The sequence below is a fragment of the Typopeltis vanoorti genome, unplaced genomic scaffold, assembly GCF_054136105.1.
Source record: "Typopeltis vanoorti isolate ZY-2024b unplaced genomic scaffold, IOZ_Tvanoo_1.0 HiC_scaffold_24, whole genome shotgun sequence".
In the NCBI taxonomy this organism is placed as follows: domain Eukaryota; kingdom Metazoa; phylum Arthropoda; class Arachnida; order Uropygi; family Thelyphonidae; genus Typopeltis; species Typopeltis vanoorti.
Genome location: NW_028328064.1, coordinates 5,147,283 through 5,170,000, shown reverse-complemented (window position 1 = coordinate 5,170,000; position 22,718 = coordinate 5,147,283). Strand labels below are relative to the sequence as shown.

The 22,718-nt window shown below is 35.3% G+C and overlaps 1 protein-coding gene across 2 annotated transcripts in view; it reads right to left on the bottom strand.

Moving 5' to 3' along the window:
- LOC150092192 (disintegrin and metalloproteinase domain-containing protein 11-like) overlaps nucleotides 1-22,718 on the bottom strand; it is a 1,236,934-nt gene that overhangs the window by 408,408 nt on the left and 805,808 nt on the right. For both annotated transcript variants that reach the window (XM_090415260.1, XM_090415259.1), the window contains exon 26: nucleotides 20,339-20,525. In XM_090415260.1, the coding sequence (XP_090271386.1) occupies nucleotides 20,339-20,525 (187 nt within the window). The remainder of the gene's footprint in view (nucleotides 1-20,338; nucleotides 20,526-22,718) is intronic.

Here is a 22,718-nt window from a genome sequence, read left to right as displayed (position 1 = left end):
TTATTCAAATTATTTGGGGTGAATAAACTCCATCAGTGAAATCATTTCATCTCCCTTATTTCTGATACTTATGGCATTTATAAACAAACATAGCAGTTCATTTTAAGGTCTAAAACCAGTCCTATCCAAGCCACTTTTTGGTTGTGATTTCCCCACCACACTTACCCTTGCTCAATCACCTTTATCACCACTTACAACATATATCCACTCAGTATCAACTTCCCCACCCACATCATAATATACCCCATCTCCATACACACATTCGCTACTACTTTCAACATCCACTCTCCCTATGTGATGTCTCCCTGTCCACCTGGGCTCCTGTTGCCTTGTTCCTCTTGCATTCCTGTTCTCTCATACTACTATTTCCACTACCAGGCACTTTTGTCTCTTCAATACCACTCTTCTGATCTTTCACTTCATCTCTTACTTCTGATCTTGTATGCAACACATAACTGTACTTCTATCTAACAACACTTTCTCCAGTGCACTCACTTCAAAGCCATTTAAATGCAACGCATCACACTTGTATAATTCCATTTTCCCCTCAAACACATGCCACACACCCATGAACTGTACTTCCTTCTCCTCACACAGCTCTGCTAGCATACCATTCAAGATTCTGGCTCTCCATCTCAACTCATCATTGTCATATTAACTCCTTTTAAGATACCTTTGCTTAATTCGCGAGTTGGGCAAAGCAACTACCTGATGCTTTGTGAATGGCAGGATACCTTTCTTTGTAGGTAAATTCCAGAAGTTTTTCAACATTCTCAACAATCAGCCTCAAAGATGGATGACCTAAAAGCTCATAATTCTGCATATTCATCCATCTTGAACCTAGAAATATCATTCTAAAGTCTGTCTTTTCCAATTGTTTAACCTCCAAATGATGTCTACAACATTTCAATGATTTCTGAAGCAGTTTTAACGAGGGTGATTTGAAATGGAGTTTAAAACAGAACATTTCATAAATTGCAGAATGAAATAAACTTGAAGCAGCCAAACTGCATCTACATAAAAGCATTGACTACTATAACTGTGATATTAAACAGTCTCATAATGTAATCTATGCATACTGATTGAGGTCAGTCTGGTAACTGTTGAGGAGAACCTTATGCAGCATTTGGAAGGATATCAATTTCTGATTACCAACTTCGAAAGAGGAATGTTTACCAAATCCCAAAACTATCCAAGTGGTCACCATAGATGTCTGCACAAAATGTTGAAAGCTTCAGCAGGTTGTTTAAATCTTCTGTCATATATTTGGCAAGTGCTGTTCCAGTATATTTCGTGAAAGAAAAACTTGTATTTTTATAATAAATAATTATTCCAAAACATTATATCAGTTTGACATTATGACTTTGAAATGTTGAATTATTTTATAATTTAGTTAATTATTAGTATTATGCACAGACCGCTGTGGAGTTCACAGACTCACTAATAGAGGTGCTATTCAACTAGTGAAATATCTTTCATATACATTCACATGCTCCACATTTATAAATATACTCTGACAAAACCCATTCCATTAACTCAACATTTAATGTCTGCAATCCACTCCTTATCTGTCTGTTCAGTACACTCTTATATAACTTCTAGGGATGGTGCTTCTTTTCTTCTCTTCCTTCAGTCTATGTATTAATTATTAATTCTCACTCTTACAAATCTGATAACTCCCAATACAATCTTAAGTCTGTCATATCATATATCTTCCATGCTTATGTGCAATTCATACTTTGTTAAGCTCTATTCATGATTAATATTAAAGAATCATGATATTATATCAGTTACTCGATCCTGATCCTTTCCAGAGTTTTCTCATCACAAAAGAAATCGAGTGATCAAATCTCCAAACAATAATCCAAGCACAGTTTGATCAAAGTTCTGTACAACTATATTCTTATCTTAACTTGTATTCTTTTTTTTTTTTTTTTTTTTTTTTTTGTAACAGCAATATACTGAATAGTCTTCACAAATATTGCAGCAGGACCAATGAACTTCAGATCTCTGTCAATCAATGCTCCCAGATTGTGAATCTCATCCACCACCTGGAGTATAGTTCCTACAACAGATAGAGAATAATTATATATATATACGTCTATGCATCAAAGTGCAAAATTTTGGGCTTACTTGACATTAGAACTGTATCCTTGTTTATGTGTCTCAACTTCTTATACCACTCTCCAAGTTGGCATCATCAGCAAGAGATTGAATAGTCTCCATTAAACACATGAAATAGCATTAACAAGAAAGTTTAACAATGCCCCAATGCCCGAAGAACAGAATCTTATAGTACACTACTGGTAAGAAATAATGCTCTCCTATGCTCAACTTGCTGATAACATTCAGATACCATCTCCTATTCATCTCACTTATATATTATGAATTCCCATCTACTTATATATTAACTTGATATGTGCCCATCTGTCAAATGTTTTCATGAACCCCCCCTCAATTTCATGTTTAAGAATCTTATATATCCAACATTATCACTTTATTTCAAAATGCAAGCAAATGTCACTCCATGTGATATCACTTCCCTGCTGATTGGAGGCCTGATTTGGCTTGAAAAGGTATTATGCTGAGTCTCTAAAACAGGGTTCTTGGATTAGCTCATCCTCAGTTCACCCATGAGATACACATTTAAAAAAAAATGCTAAAGAGAGATCTGCCATTTCCAAATCCAAGTTGATTATTGGTGAGAATTCCCTATTATTCCTTTATCCCAATCTTATATTCTACTCCTCCAACCTTTTGAATATCTAAACTAAAACTGAAGATACATTGACTGTTTTATAACTGAAAATAGCATAGTGACATTCCTCTGCAGTGGCAAATTTCTGTCTTCCCTAAACTCCTTTGGGTCCCTCTTTATTGCGAGACTCTGATTAAAACTTTAAGCAGTAGATGAATTTTAGAATTCAGTGTAAGACCACAGCAACATTTATTAGAGGCCTGAAAAAGAAGCACTGAAGTGACCTGAAAAAAGTTTCATGTTTAGTTTCAAAGTCTTGTTTCCAGACTCATTCAATCCATAGTGTTATTAATATCTAGCAACTGATAATTTCACACAGCTCAGATTATTAACTTTTACTCCCTTCAGTATTCTGCCTCAGCATTTATCTCACCAATGTGAAATACACTAACAAAGCTGCTCATTAATTTGATTGTATTCTCTGCAGTAGTCACTCTATCATCAATCCATAACCATTCTTTATCTTTTTCTGCTGCACTTTGGAAGAACACTACTCAATTTCTTTTAGTCTGACTGGCAAATATCCTTAGACAGTGGTTTCCTCACCCCACCCCCAGTATACTATGCAATATGAGGGTCATAAAATGATGGCTGTAGTATACTATCAACCATCTTTCAAGGCACTTGTCTCTATGCTTCTGCCAGAGTACACTGTGATAGTTGGACCCTATCCACCATCAATCTATAAGAATTGCAACTAGAGTGAAAAAAGAAAAGAAAAAAGATACATGTGGAATGTTAAGGTGAATTATTGTAAAAAGCACTGAACCATCATTATCAAATAATGATGATCTATAAGAGAAACAAACAATGTATTTTGTACAAGAGTCAGTCATTTAATTAGGCAAGTATGAAATGGATGAAGAGTGAATTGGGGAAGGCGCATAGATAAAGATCAAATGATGAGTATGGAATATAAGATAAAAGCTATAAAAGTTAGAGGCATTTTGGGGGGGGGAGGTATTTGACAGTCAGACTAAAAGAAATTCAGTATTGTTCTTCCAAAGAACAGAAAAGATAAAGAATAATTATTGATTGGGGATAGAATGACCACTGCAGAGAATACAATCAAATTATTTAATGAACAGTTTTGCTAGTGTATTTCACATTAGTGAGATAAATGTTGAGTCAAAATACCAAAGGGAGTAGAAGTTAATGAACTTGAACTATGAAGAGTTTTCAGTAACTACTGTAGATATTAATAACACTATGTATTCAAAGTCTGGAAACCAGACTCTTGAGAATAAACAGAGAACTTTTTTCAAATCCGTGTGTTGAGGCTTAAGTGCTGTGAAGAATTCATGTAGGAGGTTTAATGGAATATTATCGGCACTGAGAAAGGATTAAAAACAATTTCAATACTTCAAATATTTTGTCTCTGTCACAGAGCATCTTCAGGGATTACAAAAAAACCTTTTGTAACAACACACACACAAATATAATACAACAGTAAGTGAAACTAAAGTCCTATCGAGGTGGTGCGTCCTCTATGGGCATTAGCAGGTGGCCTAAGATTTTTTTTCAAATTACTTCAGGCCTCCAAAAAATGATGCAGTGGTCTTACTGGACATTAAAATTATCTACTACCTAAATTTTTAATCAGAGTCTCATAATAAAGAGGGACCCAAAGGAGTTTAGAGAAGATAGAAATTTGCCACTACAGAGGAATATCACTAAGCTATTTTCAGTTATAAAACAGTGAATGTATCTTCAGTTGTGGTTTAGGTATTCAACAGGTTGGAGGACTAGAATATAAGATTGGGATAAGGTCTAGATCAGGATGAAGACCATGTCAGCCTAAAAGTGCACACAAAACTGTCTTCTGCCAGGAAAATCTGAACCCATTCACAAGTGCCTATTTTGAAAGATGGTCGATAATATACTAAAGCCAACTTTTGCAACATGCCCCTGAAGTACAACTATTTGTCCACCATTATCCAAAGTTCCTAACCTTAACAATTTCCTGCAATCCAGTACCATCACTGTGATACATAGTATGTAACCTTTTCAACACAAAGTGCACAACCTTAAATTTTGCAACATTAAATAGATAATCATTATCATTCTCCTACAGTGCCAATTTATTTCAATTATCCTGCAGGATATTTACTTACATTCACCTACATCAACTATTGTTCACTCCAGGTTTGCATCATCAGAAAACAACTGAATATCCCTCTTCAAATACTTTTTATTAGACAAATTGGTCTGGCTAATAAGATCATTATGGGAAATTTCAATTATGGTAATGTAGACTGGGATGAAGAGACATCATCAGGAAACAAAGAAAATGAATTTCTTGAGTTTTTTAGGGATAACTACTTTAAGTAGTACGTAACAGAGGAAATATGTGGATTGAGGGTCTTGAATTTGATTATCCCATCAGAAGATGTTGTAAATGAAGTGCTATATCTTCCTCTAGTTCCTCCACATCTTCCTCCAGTGATATGACTGGTCACCACCACCACCACTCGGGTGGTGGCCAGTCATATCACTACTTTTGTGAGAAAGGATTATATGTGGAACTATAAGGCGAGTAATTATTACAAACTCACAAGGCAGCTTGCAGTGATATCCTGGAATGACGAATTGCATGGAAAGAATATCAATGCTGCTTTGTCTCTACTTAGGAAGTATTTGGCAGAGGCAATGACTGAATGTATCCCAAAAGGAGATTAAATAAGGTAGGTGTAAAATGGATGGCCGAAGAGGTGAAGCATGCAATGTGGAAGAAAAAAGGCATTGTAGAGGCATCACATGATGAGTGGAGATAATCAGTTACATGAGGAGTGCAAAGATCAAGCAAGGGAGGTGACTCCCTTAGTAACAGTAGCAAAAGTGCAGTAAGAGCAGCAGTTAGCAAATGACACTAAAAGAAATACTAGGGAGTTTATTTGATAAGTGGCAAGTAAAAGTTAGAATGCTTATGGACAGATGATGTTGGTCAGCGACAATGGGAGAACAATAAACACTGAGGAGAATATAGTAGAGGTGTTTAATGAGCAGTTCATTAAAATATTCCATTCATGTAATTATAATATAATGCAGAACTTGAGAGCAGTGGGAATGGGGGAGGAACCACTGATGGGAGTGAGCAGGAGGTATATGAGGAATTGAGTAAACTTGGATATGGGATATGTGATATACTTCATGGTATATCACTGCATGTCTTGAGGAAATGTTCCATGGGTTAACAACAGCTTTAACGTACATTTTAACATGTCATAAATTAGCCCATGTTTTAAAGAAGTGGAAAGATGTCAAAATTGTTCTGCTTCCTAAAGGAGTGATAAGACTAAGGCTTAGAATTATAGGCCAATCTGTTTGTCTGAGGTTGTGGTCAAGGTGTTGAAGCTAGTGAGGACAAGGATTCAGAACTTGGTGGACAGCATGAGAATTGGGTCTGCTAAAGGGAGACTGTGTTTCAGCAATCTGCTTACTTATTATAAAGGTGATGAATACATGGAGATACATATACAGTAGTATATTTAGATTTTGCAAAGACTTTCAATAGATTGCCATGGTATCCAGAAAAAACACCAAAAACAATTTATTAAAAAAAAAAAAAAATTAACTAATTAACTGAATAGAAAATTAATCAAAAAACAGTTCATCGAACAACACTTAACTGAAAGGCAGTTCCTCCAAAAAAAAAAAAAATCAATTAGCAATTAATCGTAAACACAGTTTATTGAAAGACTATTCATTGAAAACCAACAATTCATCAAAACTACAAATCATCAAATGAACACTTCATCGAAAAATGAATTATCAGGCATATGCAGTGAAGTCCATTTATCAAACATAACTGCAGTTTTTATTGCATTAACTTGTGATGCTGTTGAAATTTAGCATTTATTCAACTTATACAGTGCTTGGGAAGAAGTCAACAGACAAAGTGGTGAAAGGAACAAACAGCCAGGGCACCCACCTTAATAAGATGGAGGACCTCTTTTTGCTATGATGACTGCAGAAATCCTATGGGGAATACTTTCCACAAGGGTAAAAGTGACAATATGCATATAAAGTACAAAAGTTAACCATAGAAAACTAATATGGAAAGTAATTTATTGCCAAAAACAGCACTGTGTTGTTTTGTAGTACCCTGCAAGTGTTCCCAAAACATCGTGTTCATGAAATTCGCAAGGAATTATCATCATAACATGTTTATCAATTTTATCAAGAATTATTTGCACGTTAGCACAAGAAAAGTATATTTAATATATTGACAGATATTTTGAGTTTGAAAATAACAAACTATCATCAGTAGCTAAACAAAAAACAGTTTTTTACAAGGTAGAATACAAACAATTGATCATTTAAAATTAGAACAAGCTGCGTGATGCTATATCATTAATCATGATATCATTTCAGTGAAGACAGGCAAACATAAGAGTCCAGAATAGTTACTTGTATAATTTACAATGTCATACAAAAAATTAAATTTATAACATCATACTAGAGATATCATTAGACAGATGTAGTATCTAGGTCTTCATTTAAAAATAATAATAATAATTAATGTGTTATTCAGATCAAATTTTCCCATATTTTTGACATAGACAGGCAGTTATTATGATTCAGGTTAGGGTGGTGAAGTAAGGCCTCAGTACTCTCTTTAAATAGGCATTCTAATTTATGCCGACATCTGTGTAGAAGGCGAGTTTTGGACTAGAGAATGTTGGTTTGTCTCTAATCCAGTTTGTCCAAGAAGATGGCAAGTTGAGCATTTGTATTTGGATGAGGGGAGATAGGTGTATAAGTAGGAATATAAGTAGGTGTTAATAGGAATATAAATAGCTGTTAGATTATATTTCTTTAAAATTCTTGAAACTGGTTCTGAAATTCTGGAGATATATGGGATTGGAACTCAACATTTTGATTTGGCCTGTAGGAGTTGAACAGATGTTGTGTTGTCCTTTCAGAGAATCCACTTAATTTCATGTATTGTTTTTTGATAGTAGAAATTTCTTTCTGTAAAAGATGGGGAGCAGAACATTTAGTTCTAGTTCATTGAATTAAACATTTGATGATTCCTGTCTCTTGAGAGGGATGATGTGCAGATGTTTGAGAATGTAACGTCCAGTAAAGCTGGGTTTTCTGTAGAACTAATGTAGTTAAATTTCCTGATGGTGAGCAGATGAGAAGGATGTCTAAAAAGTACAATTTGTTGTCTTTTTCAATTTCCATGGTGAATTTGATATGAGGATGTAAAGTATTGATTTTGGCCAAAAAAGGAAGGTAAAGAATCTCTGTTGTGAGGCCATACTGCAAAAATGCCATCTATATATCTAACCCAAAAAGAAGGTTGAGGGTATATAGATGAAAAAAGGATGTCTTCTAAATGCTCTAAATAAAATTAGCTAGAGCAGGGGAAAGTGGACTTCCTATGGCAGTTCCTTCTACTTGGTTGTAGAATTTGTTTTGACACAAAAAAATATCCAGAGTGCATTACGAATCGGAATAATTGTACGATAGCTTGTGAGAAGATGTCAATGCTGTAAATTCTCTTTGAGAGGTACATTTGTGAACAGAGATTCTACATCGAAGCTCAGCATAAGATCAGTAGGTTGTAAGGAGACATTTTTTAATTTGTTTAAGAAATCCAAAGAGTTTTTTTTATAAAAGAGGGAGATTTGCCTAAATGTGATTTCAATACGTTTGGAAAGGAAACAAGAGCAGCAATTAATAGAAGCAAATTCTAAAAAACACAATCACTGCAGAAAAGTAGAATTTAATTTCCCGTTAAATGGCCAGAAATTGAAAATGAATTAAAAACTTGGATAATGGATCAAAGTACCGTATATTATAGCGTATAATGCGAAAAATTTATGGTAAAAAATACTACTTAAAGTTAGGGGTTCGCATTATATGCGGATCCTAAAAAATATAACATCTTATTAGACTTGCACACACAATATATACTACCTAATGCCTATGCAACCAAATCTACTTGACCCACTTGCATTCGGCGACTGTGCGCGCATCGTATCTGCACATAAATGTGCGCTCAGTCGCCGAATGATAGTGCACAGTTAGGTATATCAGTTTAACCAGAGTTCATTTTAAATATTATTCGTTAAACAAACCTAGCCTGAAAATGAGCCAACAGAAACATAAACGTTTATCTTTTAAAGCAGGATTTAAATTGCGTGTTGTCATGCAGTTTGCAGAAGAACATAATAACAGCGTTGCTATGAGAGAATTTGGTGTAGCAGAGAGTAATATTAGACTTTGGTGTAAGCAAAAAGACAGTCTTGAAAAAATTCCCAAAACGAAACGTGTCCGTCGTGGAGATATAGCATCCTTTCCAGAACTCAAAGAAGAGCTAAATGAATGGATTTTGACGCAACGACAAGATGGCATTATAGTAACAAGAAATGCAATTCGTTTTTGAGCTCTACAACTCAGAAATGGTAAATTCAAGGACATACTAGGTATTTCATCTTTTCTTGCTTCGCCTGGGTGGTGCAACAGATTTATGGAATGCAAAGCATTAACATTACGACACCGAACAAAAATTGCGCAGAAGTTACCAAAGCAGCTTGAAGAAAAAGTTCAGTCCTTCCTTAAATTTATCATAAAATTACGGAAGTGTCACGGATATAAACTTTCCCAAATTGGCAATATGGATGAGATACCCATGTACTTTGATATGCCTGGGAATCGAACAGTAAACTCAGTTGGTGAAAAGGGTGTCTTCATAATAACAACCGGACATGAAAAAACGCATTTTACCATTGTTCTAGCATGCATGGCAGATGGAACCAAATTAAAGCCGACAGTGATATTTAAAAGGAAGAAAATTCCAAAGCATATGAAATTTCCACCAGGTGTAATTGTTCGAGCCAATCAGATTGAATGGATGAAGAAGGTGTACAATTGTGACTGGATCAAGTATGGAACATATGTCCAGGTAGCTTGTTACGTCAACAAAGCATGCTAGTCTGGGATATGTTCCAGGTGCATTTAACGTAGGCAAGCAAAGAGAAAGCACGTGAGCTACATACAGACCTAGCAGTCATACCAGGTGGTCTAACTTCCGTTTTGCAGCCGCTTGATGTCAACTTGAATAAGCCGTTTAAAGATCACTTACGTGAAAAATGGAGAGAATGGATGTCATCTGGTTTGGTAAAGATGACAAATGGTGGGAATTTTCAGAAGCCTGAGATCAACCTAGCCACCAGCTGGGTTAAAGAAGCATGGGATTCGATACCATCTGAAATGATTCAACGCTCATTTCTTAAATGTGGAATGAGTAATTGAATGGATGGATCCGAAGATCACCTCATATACGAAAGCGAGGATGACGCACAACAAAATGGAGAGCATGAAGACGATGACGACAACTGCTACACTGATGACGCAATCCCTACAGATGAATTTATAAATGAAATGTTTGATGACTCAAAAGATGAAGTAGAATTTAAAGGATTTTGACATTTTGTTTTAAAATAAATATTTCTTTCGTTAATTCGTATTGTATTATTTATAATGTTATGGAACAAGATTAACAGATCGCATTATACACGGACATGGCATTTTAGGGCAAATTTTCAAACAAAATTTCTAGTTCGCATTATACGTGGATCGCATAATACGCAATAATATACGGTAAGTAGATCAGATTGCTGCATATCTACAAAAATGATTATTCAACGAGATCAATATTATTAGTAACAGAAAAAATATCATTGATTTTACAGGGTCGCCATCATGGTGCTTTGCATGCATGCAAAAACAAAAATATCACAAAAAATGCCAGACGAATTTGAAAATAAAATTATTGAGTTTCACAGATTCGTCATAAATGCTAGAAAACAAACAATTTTGAACTTTTACATATAGCTAATATGGATGAAGTGCCTCTAACTTTTGATGTACCCTCGAACAAGACTGTTGACTCCAAAGGTATAAAATTGATTGGAATTTATTGTGCTATGCAGATGGAACAAACTTTATGCCTTTTTTAATTAAAAAAAAAAAAACTTCCCAAAGGAGTTTACATTCATATTCATCCAAAAGGTTGGATGAATGAGGAAGGGATGAAGTTATGGATAAAGGACTTGTGGTCTGGATATCCTGGCAGTTTACGTAAGAAACCTGCTTTGTTAGTATGGGATCAGTTTAGAGCAGGTTTCTTACATAAACCAAAGATGTTAAGAATGAACTTTGCAAAATAAGCACAAAAATAACTGTAATTCCAGGCGGACTCACCTCCATGCTTCAAACTTTAGATGGGAAAAATGAATGCAATTTCCAAATTTCGAGGAAATCTACAGGTTGGAGAAAGGGGGCCATAATTTCAGAGGTGTGCGAATGGATAAAGAATTCATGGAATGAAGTGAAACCCGAAATTATTATAAAATCTTTTCAAAAGTGGCATTAGTAATTCTCTTGATGGTATGAATGACTTCTTATTTCAAAACAGTCATGACTTGATTTCAGATGAAGATGAATAAAGATTTGAAAAGATTAATGAAATTTATAAAAATTATTTTGTTTATATTATATATATAAATATATAATTTGGATTGATAATCACAGTGACAGTGATTTTAACGAACAATACGTATGCTCTTTCTTAACATTAAGCACTGTCTGTGACAATCAGAGGTATTCATGGAGCAGTCGATTCACTGTGTTGCATCAAAACACAAAACCATGCGGCTGATGTTGACTCTACAGGGTGGTTCAAAATTCCACGTACAAACTTTGGGCGGTGGTAGAGAACATCAAAATCAACCATATTCACATAGGAAAGCATGACTGGAAACACCACCTGAAAATGATAGGTGGTGCTGTTCGCCAGTGCTCCAGGTGAGCAAATGGGGCTTTCTCATTCAAGCTTTTGACGTACAAAGAACATGTGTCGTTTTACGAATGCCAAGATGGCAGACATGCATCTCATTTACCATATTATGTATCCAACTACTATTGAACTGTTCAATTACACCTAATAAAGTTTTTTACACTACTTACTGCCATGTGTTATTTCTGTATCTTTGTGTCCCTGTTAGTACCTTCTGGTGGCATTTCCGGTCATGTTTTCCTATGTGAATATGGTTGATTTTGATTCTCTACCTCCCCTCAAAGGTTCAAAATTCCTCTGTAACGTGGAATTTTGAACTACCCTGTATATATATATATATATATATATATATATATATATATATATATATATATGACTATCCTATATATTAACTCGGAATTGGGATATGTTCATATTTTTATAAACTGACTTGGATCCAAGAGTTAGAACAATTAAATTTATTCACAACGCAACATGTTTCGGCGGAAGGCCGACTTCTTCAGGCATTAAGAAACACAGAAAGCAAATAAAAAACACTATAAAGAAACATTGTGTCACTGAAATTCGACTATTATAAACTACAGTTAACTTTGAACTGGAGCTACAGTCCATGTTAAAGTTCTATTGTTAGGCATCTGTGCGGTGTGACTTCACAAGTGCACCACAATCTGATAGCAGAGTTGAATGAGTCTGGTAAATTGTAACTAAGGTTACTGTTTATATGATGAGGGTCCATAACAATTTCCTCAGACTCGACTATGCAGCGTTCTATCTCATAGCATATATGAAGGTTTGAAGTTGTTGTCCAGTTTATCTCATGTTGGCAGCCTTCATTATTTGTGTTTACTGAAAACAGGACATGGCTTGACAGGGCACTTGCTCTAGTTCTTTTGTAGGAAATGTCTCTCTGGTGTTCTTTGAGACATAGGAGGATGGATTTCTCAGTCTGGCCATAGTATGGCTTACCACAGTCGCATGTAATTTTGTACACTCCTGGGAACTGCAGATGGTTGTGAGCTGGTTTGTGTTTGCTTATAACTGAACTTAATTTGGGAAGAGTAGAGAAGCACATTTTTATGTTAAACTCTTACAATTCTTCATAGTTTCTTGGAGAGCAAGCTGATGTATGGTAAGGAGATATAACCTTTGGGATTGTCCTGTGTTTCTGAGTTGTTTTGATGGTGGCGGTATAAATGCTTGTTAATAGTTTTTGAAGAGCAGCCATTACTCGTGAAGGTTCTTTTTAGATGTTGTAGTTCATTTTTTAGCTCTTCATCATCTGACAGTACAAAATTATGCTTGGTATTTTTAACATATATATGTTATATTTAACATATATATATATACAGGGTGTTCGGGATAAATTTGACATATTTATAATTAATTATATTTTTCCGTAAGTTACATGTATTAACACACACTTCTCTTCATTTAAAAGTTTGGACCCTTCTTCATTCATATACAAGATGTCAGAAAGGATGGATAACTGGAACCCACCTGAATCATGGAAGAGAATAACTTGTATCATGATGATTCGTGCCCGCCATCAAAATAAGGATATTACGACTGCTGCCCAATGCTCCCTGAATACAGTAAAAACAATCAGGCATGAACTAGAGACTTGCAATGGTGACTACGAGGATGTAGCAAGAAGAAAGATCCCTAGCAGACGATCTGATTGCGTTCGTACAGCAGAATTCCTCGCAAATCTGCAGGAACAGGTGTTGAAGAACCCTGGCATTGGAATTCGGGCTTTGTTCGTGGAGTTGCTAACTGTAGTCAAGCCCTGGATAACAAGGGTAGCCAATGGTAGGCCGTATGTATGGCAGCAGGATTCGGCCCCTTGCCACACCTCTGGGAAAAGTCAAAAATGGTTGTCTGAAAATTTCTACGACTTCACCAGTCCAAATGTTTGGCCTCCAAACTCCCCAGACCTTAACCCCATGGATTATTTTGTATGGGGCGCAGTTGAAAAAGACACCAATCGCACTTCCAGTAATACAAAAGCCCAGTTAATGGATAAAATTAAAACAGTTTTTGCGGCCCTTCCCAGGGAGACTGTAGCATCAGCTTGTTCGAGGTTCCGAAGCAGAATTGAAGCTGTGATCGATGCTAATGGTGGTTATTTTGAGTAAATCTTGTTGATAGTATTGTAATTAACTCTGCCTGTAATGTTTTTTTGTCAATTCATTAAATTTAATAGATACAAAGAAGATTTTCTTTTTCCTTACGAAACTGTCAAATTTATCCCGAACACCCTGTATATATATATGTTAAAAATACCAAGCAATTTTAAACCCGGTTTTACTCCATTTCCCAAGTAAGCAAACAGACAAACAAGTCAAGTTTGCTCCTGCAAGTGATGCAAGTCTAGCTGATCCTACAGGTAGTGCAAAACCAAGGCAACTCGTGGTAAAGGTGGCATAAGCTCTGATCACTAATCTTAATATTTACCCTTAATGCCAAAACATCTCCAAGAAGGGGATGTATGATGTTTTGTATTAAAGGCAAGGGGCCACTACCCAGACCGATTTCGACCTTTATCGAGGTCTCATCAGTGGGAGCCAGGCTAGAAATACCAAGATTTAGTAATACAGAGCTTATAAGTATTTTACCAGAACAAGTTACCATAAGGTGTTTTAACCTTATTAAATAAAAAAAATCTTGGTATTTCTAGCCTGGCTCCCACAGATAAGACCTTAATAAAGGTTGAAACCGGTTTGGGTAGTGGCCCCTTGCCTTTAATACAAAACATAATACATCCCCCTTCTTGGAGATGTGTTTTGGCATTAAGGGTAAATATTAAGATTAGTGATCCGAGCTTATGCCACCTTTATCATGAGTTGCCTTGGTCTTGCACTACCTGTAGGATCAGCTAAACTTGCATCACTTGCAGGCGCAAACTTGACTTGTCTGTTTGCTTACTTGGGAAATGGAGTAAAGGTTTAAAATTGCTTGGTATTTTTATCATTCATTATACCCAAGGTAAAATACTTTCTACATTTATATCTCCTCCAGAGATTTTTATTTAATAAGGTTAAAACACCTTGTGGTAACTTGTTCTGGTAAAATACTTATAAGCTCTGTATTACTAAAATCTTGGTATTTATAGCCTGGCTCCCAATGATGAGACCTCAATAAAGGTCAAAACTGGTCTGGGTAGTAGCCCCTTGCCTTTAATACAAAGCATCATACATCTCCTCTAGGAGATGTGTTTTGCATTAAGGGTAAATATTAAGATTAGTGATCAGAGTTTATGCCACCTTTACCACGAGTTGCCTTGGTTTTGCACTACCTGTAGGATCAGCTAGACTTGCATCACTTGCAGGAGCAAACTTGACTTGTTTGTCTGTTTGCTTACTTAGGAAATGGAGTAAAATCAGGTTTAAAATTGCTTGGTATTTTTAACATTTATTATTCCCAAGGTAAAATACTTTCTACACACACACATATATATATATATATATATATATATATATATATATATATATATATATATATATATATATATATATATATATATATATATATATATATATATATATATATATATATATATATATATTATATGCTAGATTTTTTAATGATTTGATGATTTTTTTAAGAATAATATTTGTTTTTATCTAATAAATGGATAATGCATGTATTAAAATTAAAAAAAATACAAGAAAAATGTGATGCATCCAATACAACAGTATGTCTTTTAAGGTGAAAAATATGAAAATAATTTGTGTTTTTATTCACATGTACATGTGTATGAATATCTTTTTATCCCCATTATATTGTTCTTGCCAATATTTTTGTGCACTATGCTATTATGCATTGTATATTTATTTCTGCATTTGTTATACATTTTATAACCCGGATTAGCTTATGTCCTGGGGTTATACACAATTGTTATTGTTAAATTGCATTTGTATTAAGTATTGTGTTGTATTGTATTGCATTGTATTAAATAAATTTTGTTCCCACCTTATTTCTTATTTCATATAAATTTATTCAGTTGACTTTCTATCAACATCAAGGATTCACTTTAGTGAGTACGGGAGTGGCAAACCCGAGGTACCTGATGCTGGACCATATCTTACTTCATGTAATATACATCTGTTATATTATCTGTAAATTGGTTCCTTCCCCAGTGCTATTAGAGTATTCGATGGCTAGGGGCAAATCTTTCCTATTCTGTTATTTCATTTTGTCTTATGCAGTGGGAGTCTGCTTCACCTAGTAGGTGGAAGTCCCAACCCACCTGGCCAACATGGATGATTGGGAAACAAAACTTCCAGATATGTGGAAAGGGCATCTGGAAACCCTACCACTTTTTTTTTTTTTCTCACAGTGACTTCACTCCAAAATGCTAATATAGTTGTGCCTTATAATACATCTCATACTGCATTGATTGTCACACAGAATAATCAGAGCCACATTCAGGGCTTAGGCAGAGCTTCCTGTTCGAGAAGTATATTACAATCACCAACAAAAGTCAGTGATACTGTGGATGAGGAATACAGAAGGTATAGGATTAATCATAGAGGGGAACTTCACATAGGCACATGGAATGTTAGTAGTCTACAGATGGGTACCCTTGATATTGTCTGTAAAGCAATGGAGAGGTAAAAAATTGGCATTCTGAGAATTACAGAGACCAGATGGAATGGAGAAGGTCACCTCAAAATACAGGATGTAAGTTAGTTGTTTATTCAGGTGACTCAAAGCATCATGGAGTTGTGATTCTGGATACAGTTCAGGCAAGAACCCTTAATGGTTATAACCCCATTAATGACAGGATACTTTGTATTAGCCTTAAGGCTCATCTTACCAATGTGTCAATCATGATAGTTTATGCACCCCACAATAGATAGGCCCGATGTAGAAAGTGAGGAATTCTATGAAAACTTACAGACTATTTTGGACAGCCTACCAAGGAGAAATGTATATTACATCTTAAGAGACTTTAATGCAAAAGTGGGAAAGAGTATGAGAGTTAGGCCTGAGTGTAGCATGTTCAGTCTGGGTGAACATAACACACATGGTGAAAGACTGTTGGAATTTGCACATGCTAACAATTTAGTTTTTACCAATATCTGCTTCCAGAAACACCCATGACAGACGTATACTTAAATATTTAACACTGACAGGTCAAGGCACCAGACTGATTACATTCTAGCTCTTCAATGGTTGAAGACAAATATTTCTGATATGCATACTTGTCCTGAAGCAGACTGTAGTACAGACCATCAGCTAGTAAGAGCCAAAGTAAGACTAAGACTGCAAAACCTTTCAAGTCAAGCACATCCCACTAGACTGGATGTTAGAGTAATTCCTAGTGGGTTCACAGAAGAAACATCAATTCAGTTGCATGACTTTTTGGAGACCAGTGAAGATAACTCACCAGAAATGCTTTGGGAAGGAGTCAAGGTTATAATATAGGACACAGCCAAGAAGTATCTCAGCCCAGTAAGAAGACCAAGAGACCCATGGATATCAGATTCAAAGTGGGATCTAATCAAAAGAAGGCAGTTGGAAAAACATAGATACACAAGGATTGAAGAATATAAGAGATTACATAGAGAAGTCAGAAGAGCCATCAATCAGGACAAGAAGAAGTTTTATACTAATAAATGCGATGAGATAGAGTTCCAGATGAGGTGGCATGTTTATAAAAGGATGTTTCGTTTAGTTTGTGATTTAAGCACAAGTTTAAGCCCAAATTGAATATCATCGAAGATAGGAATGGAGCACTACTAACAGAAGAACTGGAAATCAAAAACAGATGGAAAGAATACTGTGAGGAACTGTACAACAGAGTAGATAAAGAAAATTTGGAGGAGCCCTCTCTCGCCAGGAAAATTTCGATTTGGAACCTCCTCCACTTAGACATGAGGCTGAAAGAGCAGTTAAACAGTTTAACAGCAATAAGGTCCCAGGTGCAGATGGAATCCCAACAGAGTTAATTAAGGCTACAGGTGATGGAGGGATAAGAGTGTTTCATAGACTGATGACAAGGATATGGGAGACAGGATCATTGCCTAGAAATGGAAGAAGTTGGTTTTCGTACCACTACATAAGAAGGGAGATATGAAGGATTGCAAGAACTACAGAACTAATAGTTTAATATCTCATGAAAGCAAGATTTTATTAAAGATCATACTAAATAGGATTGAGACCAAAGTTGAGGCAGAGATGCCCAAGGAACAAGTAGGTTTTAGGAAAGGTAAGGAGACCAGAGATCAGATTCTTTGCTTAGACAGATCATAGAAAATTATAAAGAATTTAGGTTCCCTATGGTAATGTGTTTCATAGACTATTCTAAAGATATTGACTGTGCTTAGCACGTGAAACTGTGGGAAGTAATGAAAAGAATGGGTTTTCCTCAATACACTATCAGGCTGATAGCTAACTTGTACAGGTGTTGGATTAACTGATTGGCTTCAGGTTGGAAAGGGAGTTAGGCAAGGATGTCTACTTTCTCCTCACTTGTTTAGTATCTATGCTGAGGACATCATGCATGAAGCACTGGATGATTGGAGAACAGGAATTAGGATAGGTGGTAGAATGATTAGTAATCTGAGGTATGCTAATGATACAGTACTTCTCTGTAATGGCAAAGAAGAGAACTAGGACAAATTCTTAGAAAGTTCATAAGATCAGTAATAACAGAGGACTTTAGCTCAATCCTAGCAAAACAAAGATTATGGTTCTCAAAGGAAATACAGACAGGGAAGCTCCCGAGAAACAAGTGTATCTTAATGGAAAAAGAATTGAAGAAGTCAGCAAGTTTGAGTAGCTGGGATCTACTATTAATGTTATTATTATTATTATTACATGACACCTCCAGGGAGTCCAAAGACTCATTGAGGGAGGGCACCTATTCCACAACTCTCCGTTTCCACTCAAATCCACCAACAATAACGAACTGCAACTACCATCATCATCGACACCAATGCCAACGCAACAATAGAACATGAAAATCATAGCAAATGAATCAAGATTTTTCAGAAAAGTTCTGTATGCTTATATGAGGAACAATCAAATCAACCTTGATAATTAGCTGGCCTGGTTGGCCCAGTGGTTAATATATCTGCTCTTCAAATCTAGCCGCAGATGTCTGTGATGGCTTCAGTCAGATTTCATTGCCTAGTATGACACAGTTTTCCTGCTTATTGGAGACCGGAAGTGGCTCAAAAATTCTATTTGATCTCTAGAACAGAGTTTCTGGGCCATGTAAAAATTAATTAAAAAAAAAAAAAAAAATATATATATATATATAAAGAATAATTAAAATCCTTGCCCACCAAAAGCATAAAAGCACATTAAGAATAAGAAGGCTAAAATAGAATGTTGTACTATCCACTAAGGGTACATTCCAGAAAGGATAATGATAACAAATGCAGACAGGTAATGAATGTGACATTTACTTCGTGATACAGTTTTTGTAGCCCCCCTGCCCAGTAATTTCATGAATGCTATTTAAACCCTGAAAACTGCATTTTAAAGTGAGTAAGCACCTCATCTAAATAGCTCACCCATGGTTTACAAATTTTTGTGGGTGGAAGTCACATTAAAAAATAAATAAATAAAATTTGAAAATAAAAACTTTTTACCAGGATCTATTATATATCAATACAAAGTAAGATGACTTTTCTTATTTCTTTTTGCACATTTTGCTAAGATATACTCTTCATATATTTACAAAAAATCATTCTCAAGTGATATATAAAATTTATACGTTTCAGATTATCAGTAATTATTTGGACTTTCCACCTCATGTGTCTGTTTGGATTATGTACTATATTAGCACACGCACATACATATCGGTGAATTCGTGTTTTTTTTGTTTTTTTTTTTTGCTTGCTTCAGATGATCAGTAATTATTTGGACTTTTCACCTCATGTCTCTGTTTGGATTATGTACTATATTAGCACACGCACATACATATCGGTGAATTCGTTTTTTTTTTTTTTTTTTGCTTGCTTGCTGTTTGTTTTTTCTGCTACTGTATGAGCTTTCATTAGAGCAGATAGCAGATGCATTGATCTTATCAACACATTCGTGCTTTATTTTACACCAACTTTTTCTTCATCCCCTTTCTTCATTCACTTGTATTCAACTTGTGCTCGGCACACTCGCTCTGCTTACCATCCATCAGGTCCTTTACAATGATTGTAATTAAGATATTTCCAATTTGTAAGGACATAAACATGCTACACCTCTGGATGCAGTAGGGACAAAAACTTCAATTTCCTGATTATTTCCAGGATTGTTGTCAAATTCCAATCACCACATCTCACACACACACACACACACACACAGATCAATCAAGTAGCTCATGGCTCCAACTAAGATCATAGAAGTTGTCCATCTGACCTGTGCACACTGTAACACAAACAACAGGCTGACTAACTAAACACGATCTGACATGCCTCTCCAATGTGAAGAATTGCTTTGGAAGATGTCAAAAGAAGATTAGGAATGGCTAAAACAGCAGTCAGAGACTAGTCTGAAATCTGGAAGGATGGATCTATCTCCACGGGAACAAAGTTGAGGAATTTGGATGCAGCTGTTGCTGATCTCTTATAGGCTGCAATTGTTTCATTTTTGCATTTTTTAATTGATTATGATTTTTTTTTTTTGCACGTGATATCATTTCAATGTTGTATTAAGGTATACAAATAAATCCTTTTGGTTTTATTGATGTAACTGTGTAATTATAATAAAAATTTACTTATCTTAAAATCTTAATAATTGTTTTTAACCATACACAGTACCAGGAAAGGAACTTCTAACTGTTTTGTTCTTCCAGTCAGCCACAGTCTGTGCAACTGCTGCTTGAGTTGTAAAATCATGAGGTTTACCAATAACAACTTCAGGATGTGTTCTTTCATCTGCTCGTTGGCTGCAGTCATGACCAGTCCAACCTCTGTCACAATAACAGGTATTCAGATTGGAACATACCTGAAAGTTCAAGTATATAAATAATTCATAACTGATATGGCAATCTTATATTGAAATAGATTAATATAATGGAATAAGGTTGTATCTGATTGAAAATTAATTTAATACTCTACAATGTAAATAAGTCAGTAGTAAAGCAAAAAAAAAAAAAATATTTTTTTTCCTGGTAATTATGTAATTTTCTGGTAAATAATGAGAAAAAATTTTTTTTTTCTCATACTATTCTGGTGCCACTTATTCAGATCTTCCAGATACATGACATTTAATCTTTGAAGCAGTGGTGGCCAGTAGAAATTTTAAGTGAGGGTGCTGCATATACAAAATAAAATAAAAAAATTTTTTTTTTCCTAATCAGTAACCAGTTTATTAATAAATAAATTTACATATTAAAAAATTGCTTATTAAAAATATTTCACCATCATCACAAACACACACATAATAAAAGTTTCATATCTCACAGAAATAACATGTGCAAAGCATACAATTTATCTGTAGCGACACTGCTCAGAGAGCAGTATCGGATTCACTTGTTACATGCAATGACAAGTGCAAACGAATATCGGCGAGTCTAGCTGCAATTGGCTGAACGTGATAAATCTAACACCGTGTTAGATCGCAGTGCATTTGTTTCGTAATCTAAAGCGGTAATCGAACAAATCCAATTATTAACAATTCAGTCAATGTCAAAACATAAGCTGTAACCTTTATATTGCATTTATATAATGTTGTAAGCATTTTTATTATTTATAAACACAAACAAAATTTAATTTTTTCAATTTTTCCTTGGGGGTGCTGCAGTGTCGCAGTGCTTATGTACAAGCCGCCACTGCTTTGAAGTTAAAAGAAGTTTTGGAGATTACACTTGCAGTTAATAATTTGGCCACAAGGTGACTCATTGTGTAAATTGCTATCTGTATAGATAGTGTCAGTATGGATCCAATGCATAGTAGAACAATGATAACTATTATAAGGACTTGCTGGATGATTGTTTTGCATTGCAAATCAATGTCACTCAAGCACCGTATTGCATATTTGAATGATTTGTGAAAGGAGAGCAAGAATGGTGAGTGAATATTTAGTAAATGTTTTGAGAGTGCCAGTTGGATGGAGAAAACAAAGTACGTGATAGTGAGGCAGGCAGTATTGACAGAAGTCTGGACAATGTTAATATTGAAGATGATGCTGAAAATGTGGCAGAGGAAGGTCAGAGAGCACCTCAATAAGGAAACAGCACCCTTACATGTAGTCCTTCACAGGACAAATTATGACATTCCGATTGAAGAAATGTCAAGAGATTAGTAGAGCTGAGATGATAAAAAAAGCAAGAGGTCTGAGGTGGGAAACAAGATTGTACGAATAAAAGAGAGAGAGAGAGAGAGAGAAGGGGGCGGGCAAGAAGAAAAAATTTTACAATGATTCTATGATAAAAGTCATCTTTGTCATCATTTAATGAGATGATGATAAGTCTCTGGCACAAAAATTAATAATATAGGTGATGCTGTTGGGATGCAAAAAGGTAACATGAAAGAATTGATTGTTTTGGCTGGCACTAATAACCTGAGAGATATTGTATGAAAAAGGATGTGAAGAAATTATTCGAAAAAGTGAACAAGAAGAGTGAGAGGGTTATGACTGTAGGTCTCTGCTGCCAAGCTAAGACAGAATGAATTGAGGAGAAGGAAGAAGCAAGCAATGATAGCAAATGAATAGATGCAAACATTGTGCAGAAGAAATGATGTAGAATTTTTGGACCTATGAACTGAATTTTAAGGATGAAAGGACTTATATAATGCTGACAAACTACACTTAAATGGATTCAGAGTAAGGTATCTAGGAAGAGCTTTGTTCACAGAAAGTGTGGTGTAAAGTCAGGAAAACTAAAGCAATTAGACTGAAAGCAGGTGAGTTTGTGTGTGCAGGACCCATTTGGCGAGCAAGTGCAAGAATGACCATAAAATGTGGAATCTTATCTCTCAACAAACCATATTAAATGGCTAGCCAATACACTAGATAAATGTGATTGGATGACTAAGGTGATGCTATAGTTTATATATACTAATGCCAGAAGTATCAAGAATAAGAGGAAGGAATTTTTGGTATTGGTTAGTGCTATCTTGTCAAATGTTACAGCTATTAGTGAGACTTGGCTAACAACTGATGATGATGTAGTTATAGGGATAAAATGTAAGTTTA